Here is a 7,921-nt window from a genome sequence, read left to right as displayed (position 1 = left end):
TGTGCTGCAGCCAACCCCAAACCCCAAACAAACCCCAAACAAACCCCAAACCCCAAACAAACCCCAAACAAACCCCAAACAAACCCCAAATCCAGGCTGCAGAGCCTGGCACCCACACACACCCAGCTCTTGCTGTGGCTTTGGGTTTTTCTTCCTGGGCTTGACAAGGAGGAAATCCAGCATCTCCTCCCTGTCACCCAGTGCCTCTCCCTGCAAAAACATTCAACACTTCTCCGTGTGTTCTTCCTTTTTTTTTTTTTTTTTTTTTTTCATATTTAACAAAGCTGCTGTTCATTCTATCCTGTTGCTGGAAAGGCTCCAAATCTCAGGACCCACTGGAATGCAGGGTTTGATCCAGCCACAGCACAGAACCCCCTCCCAGTTTCACACAGGTGCCTGGGCTTACCCATATCCTGATTTTTTTTTCCCCTTCCAACAAACTGCAGTGACACAAGACTTGCTGCAGCACCACAGTTCCTGGGGAATGGATTGAAACCAGAGCACTTTAAAGCTGCAATACAAGAGAGATCAGGGTGTCAGGACCGAGCCTGGACCCTTTCCTTGCAGAAGGAATTCCTTCATGTTATCCCAGGTTTTAAAAAAACGCCTGAAAACATTTCTGGAAACAGCAACTGCTCGGCTGGGAATGATGAGAGGAAGGATGCAGCCTGCAGTGAGCAGGTGCAGAGGGGCCCAGGATGGCTTATTGGGGTTTATTGTGGTTTTTTTGTGGTTTATTGTGGTTTTTTGTGGCTTTTTGTGGCTTTTTGTGTTTTTTTGTGGTTTATTATGGTTTTTTGTTTTTTTTGTGGTTTCTTGTGTTTTTTTTTGTGGTTTTTTGGTGGTTTATTGTTGGTTTTTTTGTGGTTTTTTTGTTGGTTATTGTGTTTTTTTGTGTTTTTTGGGGTTTTTATTGTAGTTTTTTGGGGTGAGCATCTCTGTCCCTGCCCTCTCTCAGCAGGGACAGCAGAGGCACTGCACCTTCTGGCCTGGCACCCTCCAGACTGAGCCCAGCAAACCCAGAGTCCCCCTGGCTGGAAAAAATGGGATTTGGGAGCTGCTGAGTGTTCCCAGTGCTCAGCTGGTGCTGCTCACCCGCTGGGAGGAGGAAAAATGGGGAAAATGGGGAATTTGTGTCACCTGCTGGAGCTCAAACATGGATCTGGGGGTGAGCACAGTGAAAGTGGTGCTGCCCCACCCAAAGCCAGGGAATGTCCCTGTCCCTGTCCTGTCCCTGTCCCTGTCCCTGGCAGGGGTGGGATGGGATGGATGGGATGGGATGGGATGGGATGGGATTGGGATGGGATGGGATGGGTGGGATGGGATGGGATGGGATCAATGGGATGATCAATGGGATGGGATCAATGGGATGGGATCAATGGGGATGGGATAATGGGATGGGATGGGATGGGATCAATGGGATGGGGATCAATGGGATCAATGGGATCAATGGGATGGGATGGGATGGGATGGGATGGGATGGGATGGGATGGGATGGGATCAATGGGATCAATGGGCTCAATGGGATCAATCAATGGGATCAATGGGATGGGATGGGACAGGCTTTGGGGTCCCTCCCAGCCCAGCCCAGCCTGGGATCCTGTGATAAAAATTTTGTTGTTCCTGCTGTCAGGGGTTGTTTTGGGGCAAGGCAGGAGCTCCTGGGGCCACCAGGGCACGTGGTGTCCAAGGGCTGCTGGCCAGGGCCACCCCAGGGAGTTACAGAGGATCTCAGTCAGGTGTGACCTGTGAGCAGCACCTCACCCCAAATCCTGCCTGTCCTGTTCCCCCAAATCCTGCCTGTCCTGTTCCCCCAAATCCTGCCTGTCCTGGTCCCCCAAATCCTGCCAGTCCTGTTCCCCCAAATTCTCCAAGTCCCCCAAATCCTGCCTGTCCTGTTCCCCCCAAATCCTGCCTGTCCTGTTCCCCCAAATCCTGCCTGTCCTTCTCCCCCAAATCCTGCCTGTCCAAATCCCCCAAATCCTGCCTGTCCTGTTCCCCCAAATCCTGCCTGTCCAAATCCCCCAAATCCTGCCTGTCCTGCTCCCCAAATCCTGCCTGTCCTGTTCCCCCAAATCCTGCCTGTCCTGCTCCCCAAATCCTGCCTGTCCAAATCCCCCAAATCCTGCCTGTCCAAATCCCCCAAATCCTGCCTGTCCTGTTCCCCAAATCCTGCCTGTCCAAATCCCCCAAATCCTGCCTGTCCTGCTCCCCAAATCCTGCCTGTCCTGTTCCCCCAAATCCTGCCTGTCCTGCTCCCCAAATCCTGCCTGTCCAAATCCCCCAAATCCTGCCTGTCCAAATCCCCCAAATCCTGCCTGTCCTGTTCCCCCCAAATCCTGCCTGTCCTGCTCCCCAGATCCTGCCAGTCCTGTTCCCCCCAAATCCTGCCTGTCCTGTTCCCCCCAAATCCTGCCTGTCCTGCTCCCCAGATCCTGCCAGTCCCGGTTTCTCTCCCAGGCACAGCCAGGTGCCACAGGGACAAGTGGAGATTAAATTCTGCCTGAAGCTCCAGGGATTGGCAGGTGCCTCACGGTTCAGAGCATCCTTTATCATTGCTAAATCAGCCAAACCAGTGCAAAATGGAGTGCAAGGAAAGAAATCCCAGTTCAGGCCGGCTGTGCCAGTGGTACAAAAGGGACATTTGCAGCCAGGCGGGGTTTGGCTGCAGGGACACGTTGTGACATTCAGGAGGTGCCACAGAACGGCTGGAGCTCTGTTTTCTGAGGGGAAATGTGGATTTTGCAGAGGGAGGAGCCCTGGCACCTCTGTCCTCCCCGGGGAGATTCCCTGTGCTCCAAAGGATGCTTCAGCATTTCCCAAAGGACATTCCAGGTTGGCTGGAGAGGAAGAGGAGAGTCGTGTTTCATGAAGGCACAACCATGCTGAATCGGCAGGGAGGAGGGGGGAGAACAGGAGCAGAACTGCACAGCGCAGTGAGTACAAGGCTCATTCTTGAAACCTGAATATCATGCTAGAAGAAAATCTAGATATGTGTAATAGTTCTGAAGAAATATTTTGAAGGCAATATCGTTTGATTTTTTTTTTTTTTTTTACTCAAAAAGAACGAATGTTTTTGTGTAAGTTTGGATAGGATGCTAGTTGAGAAGGGAGCTGAATGTTTGTATTGCAGCCTTAAAGAAGCACATTTTTACTGCAATATCCTTTTTTTTTTTTTTTGTAAACTACAGTCTGCGACTCAGCAGACCATGACTGAATGCTTCTGAAAACTTGTCGATTACAAACATGAAATCACAATTAATATCCTCTAAAAGTAATTTCAGAGTTCTCACGTCTTAGAAAAGGACAATGTGTACTGCTCCACACGGTAATGCAGCTAATAAAAAAAAAAAAAAGAAAAAAAAGAAAAAAAAAAAAAGGAAAAAGGAGTCGAATTAAAGTATTTACACAATGAGCAATTCTACAGAAGGCGATCATCCCCGTGTAAGCACTGATTCCATCCCACGCTGCTTTCAGCCAACTCTACCAGAGCGGGTCGGGCGCCAGCGCTTCCAGAGAATCCCGGAGAGCCTCGCTGGGTGTCTCAGGAGTGTCACAGGTGCTGCGGGAGGGTGTTCTTCAGGCAGAAGGCGCTGCTGAGCGACGACAGCGCCAGCACCAGCGACCAGCAGGACAGCAGCACCTCGGCGTGCCCGGTGACCCCGTACTGGGCTGTGCTGGGGGCTGCAAGGCAAGCGCAGGGTCACACACTGCCCCACGGACCCACGGACCCACAGCCCCACAGCCCCACAGTTCTACAGCCCTACAGCCCCACAGCCATCACATTCCCACAGCCCCACAGTTCTACAGCCCCCACAGCCCTACAGCCCCACAGCCCCACAGCCCCAGAGCCATCACAGCCCCACAGCCCCACAGTTCTACAGCCCTACAGCCCCACAGCCCCCACAGCCCCAGGGACCCACAGCCCCACAGCCCCACAGCCCTGTTGCCATTAGTTATCCTCTGCTCTAAACACCTATTGTATTGTATTGTTGTGTTGTATTGTATTGTGTTGTATTGTGTTGTGTTGTGTTGTATTGTGTTGTGTTGTGTTGTATTGTATTGTGTTGTGTTGTGTTGTGTTGTATTGTGTTGTGTTGTGTTGTATTGTGTTGTGTTGTGTTGTATTGTGTTGTGTTGTGTTGTATTGTGTTGTGTTGTGTTGTGTTGTGTTGTATTGTGTTGTGTTGTGTTGTGTTGTATTTTGTTGTGTTGTGTTGTGTTGTGTTGTGTTGTATTTTGTTGTATTGTGTTGTGTTGTGTTGTATTGTGTTGTGTTGTATTGTACTGTGTTGTGTTGTGTTGTATTGTGTTGTGTTGTGTTGTGTTGTGTTGTACTGTGTTGTGTTGTATTGTACTGTGTTGTGTTGTGTTGTATTGTGTTGTGTTGTGTTGTGTTGTGTTGTACTGTGTTGTGTTGTATTGTGTTGTGTTGTGTTGTATTTTGTTGTATTGTGTTGTGTTGTGTTGTATTGTGTTGTGTTGTATTGTGTTGTGTTGTGTTGTGTTGTATTGTGTTGTGTTGTACTGTGTTGTATTGTGTTGTGTTGTGTTGTGTTGTATTGTGTTGTGTTGTGTTGTATTGTACTATAATATATTATATTGTATTGTATTGTATTATTGTATTATATTGTATTGTATAGTACTGTATTATATTGTATTGTATCATATTGTATTATATTATATTATATTACATTGCATTATATCATATATAATATAATATATTGTATTGTATTGTATTCTATTATATTAATCATATAATATCATATCATATCAATAATATAATATCATCATATCATATCATATCTATTATATTATATTAATGCTTTTCGCAAATATTCAAATGAACGCTGTATCTATGATGTTGGAAAACTTTGCTGTGTGAATATAGTTTCTTTTAGTTCTGCCATTCACAAAACTTAGAAATAGCAGTGAGATAAATCGATTTTTTGGACTGTAACACGGTGATGTAAAACGCTTTTGTTCGTGTAACTAACTCAGAGAATGGTTAAAAAATAATCGGGGAATCATTCCCATCCTTGGATTATCCAGTCTGGGTGATTATTATGAATATCCAACAGGTTGATGCATTTAAGAAATGTTCTCTGAGTTGAGGAGTGCTCATGGCTGAATGCCCAGCACCCCCATTGTAACATTTTGCTTTATTGTCTCTTATTGCCTTTTATTAAACTTTTAAAACCTGGCCCTGGTTTTTCACAGCAGAGGAATTTCTTTGTGGGCACAGCCCAGCCCTGCTCCACCCCACCCAGGGACAGCCCAAGGGATGAAACTGCTTTTAAGGCAAGGGCTGGAAAAGGGGAGTGCTGCGTTTTTACCCAGCTGAATAATTGATCCATTTTTAAGTTATGAGCACTCAGATCTGCAGTGCAATCAATGGGAGGCGACTGGATTAAGCTCTCCTGGAAACAGTTTTGTGCCCAGCTCCAGAAGCCAGAGTGTGACAGCTGTGCTAAAGGCATTAATAGTCCTTTTGAAGAAATTGTATTTATCTGCTTGCCACAAAGCCTTTCTCCAATTGCTGGGGAAATACACACCGAGAGCAGGGAGGGGAAACGCAAAAATCAGTGTGGAGGAGCAAGGGAGGAGCTCATCCCTGGGGCAGGAACATCCCAGGGATGGACCTGACAGGAGCCTTGTCCTCGACAGGACCAGCCTGTCCTGGTCCCCCAAATCCTGCCTGTCCTGTTCCCCCAAATCCTGCCTGTCCAGATCCCCCAAATCCTGCCTGTCCTGTTCCCCCAAATCCTGCCTGTCCAGGATCCCCCAAATCCTGCATGTCCTGTTCCCCCAAATCCTGCATGTCCAGATCCCCCAAATCCTGCCTGTCCAGATCCTCCAAATCCTGCATGTCCTGTTCCCCCAAATCCTGCATGTCCAGAACCCCCAAATCCTGCCTGTCCTGATCCTCCAAATCCTGACTGTCCTGCTCCCCCAAATCCTGCCTGTCCTGTCCCCACAAATCCTGCCTGTCCAGGACATACAAATCCTGTCTGTCCAGAACCCCCAAATCCTGCCTGTCCAGATCCCCCAAATTCTGCCTGTCCTGGTCCCCAAATCCTGCCTGTCCTGATCCCCCAAATCCTGCCTATCCTGTCCCCCAAATCCTGCCTGTCCTGTTCCCCAAATCCTGCCTGTCCTGCTCCCCCAAATCCTGCCTGTCCTGTTCCCCAAATCCTGCCTGTCCTGCTCCCCCAAATCCTGCCTGTCCTGTTCCCCAAATCCTGCCTGTCCTGCTCCCCCAAATCCTGCCTGTCCTGCTCCCCCAAATCCTGCATGTCCTGTTCCCCCAAATCCTGCCTGTCCAGGTCCCCCAAATCCTGCCTGTCCTGTTCCCCCAAATCCTGCCTGGCCCTAAGTGATGATTTAGTTGGGATTTGAGCAGGAATTTTTCCCTGGGAGGGTGAGGAGGGGCTGGGATGGATTCCCAGAGCAGCTCCCCATTCCTGTTCACCCCAAATCCTGGAGCAGGAAGGTCCCTCTGGTTTCTCCCCCTGGAGCTCCATTTTTAACTCAATTTTTCTCATTTTATTCGTTGCAGAGAATGTGACACAGCCCCAAACCCTCTGCTCTCCCCCCTCCCAGAGAGGTTCAGGCAATAAACCCAAAACAAAACAAGATTAAACTTGGTTTTGAAGCTTAGTTTAGTGCCTGATGACTGTGACTAACTGCAGGCCAGGGCACTTCCCCTCCTCTCATTAAAAAGGGACTTTCTGTGCTAAATCAGGATGACAAACCAACCTTTAATTTATTACCAGGGCTGGGTGAGGATGCTGAAGCATAACACAGGTGCTGTTTCATTTTATGGTATGAAAAGAGTTCCCCCAACTTAAAGATAATTTGAGCTGAGGTGGCTGTAAAAGCAGAAAATTATGTAAATCTGATTTCCTGCATATGAACCAGCTCTGTCTTCCCCAGGCTTATTAAATCATTCCTGGATTGTCTCTGCACAAAGGCAGGGGGGAGTTAATGGGGGGAAAATGGAGATAATAGAGAAGAGTTACAGCTCCCAGGGCTGAGAACTGGATGGGGAAGGAACCTGAAGGAGAAACAAACCTGGAGAAGTTTAATTTCCAATTGTGGTGTCACACAGGCCAGTGGATGACACACAGCTTAAAATATTGGGCTGGACTCTTCCAAATTCCTAAAAATTAATAATCTCCTGCAGGCTTTTCCTTTCTTTTCCCTCTCAGAATTCTGATTAATTTTCCTGAATTATTTGCTGGCCGAGCAAAACGCTGTTGCTGGATATTAATAACATCCCATAGATTTGTGCTGATATATAAACTTTTAAAAATAAACACCAATTTAAAATTTAAAGACTCTCAGCCTGGTCTGCTCAGTCCTTGATCTACCCTGAGTAATTATTTTGGTAAGGACTGATCAGCCCTTGCTTTCCTGAGCAAGGTCACTTTTTGTCCTTGGACCTGGGAATTTTCAAAGAACTTTTGGATGTTTTTCTCTGTGCCAGACTAAGCCCTGAGTTTAGGGAAAAACGAAAAGGTTGAAATATTTAGAGCAGCAAAAACCAGCTGCCTTTTTTCTCCCCACTGAAAGATTTCCATGGAATTGTTTCACTCACATACATGAGCTCCAAGCCTTAATATTTCTTAATATTTCTTGATATTTCTTAATATTCTTTAATATTTCTTAATATTTCTTGATATTTCTTAATATTCCTTAATATTTCTTAATATTTCTTGATATTTCTTAATATTTCTAAATATTCCTTAATATTTCTTGATATTTCTTAATATTTCTAAATATTTATTAATATTTCTTGATATTTCTTGATATTCCTTAATATTTCTTAATATTTCTTGATATTTCTTGATATTTCTTGATATTTCTAAATAATTATTTATATTTCTTGATATTTCTTGATATTTCTTAATATTCCTTA

General features: G+C 46.3%; 1 protein-coding gene across 4 annotated transcripts in view; it reads right to left on the bottom strand.

Moving 5' to 3' along the window:
• Window positions 1-240: 240 nt before the first annotated feature.
• The window catches only part of NEGR1 (neuronal growth regulator 1), a 176,406-nt gene continuing 168,725 nt past the window's right edge, over window positions 241-7,921 (bottom strand). For 3 of the 4 annotated variants that reach the window (XM_056497836.1, XM_056497837.1, XM_056497839.1), the window contains one exon: window positions 241-3,684. In XM_056497836.1, the coding sequence (XP_056353811.1) occupies window positions 3,554-3,684 (131 nt within the window). In that variant the 3' untranslated portion in view covers window positions 241-3,553. The remainder of the gene's footprint in view (window positions 3,685-7,921) is intronic. The other variant, XM_056497840.1, reaches the window with a different exon arrangement.

Source organism: Oenanthe melanoleuca, chromosome 8 (genome assembly GCF_029582105.1).
Source record: "Oenanthe melanoleuca isolate GR-GAL-2019-014 chromosome 8, OMel1.0, whole genome shotgun sequence".
Classification (NCBI taxonomy): Eukaryota; Metazoa; Chordata; class Aves; order Passeriformes; family Muscicapidae; genus Oenanthe; species Oenanthe melanoleuca.
The sequence above is the reverse complement of the archived record's forward strand: the minus strand, read 5'-3'. Positions and strand labels throughout refer to the sequence as shown.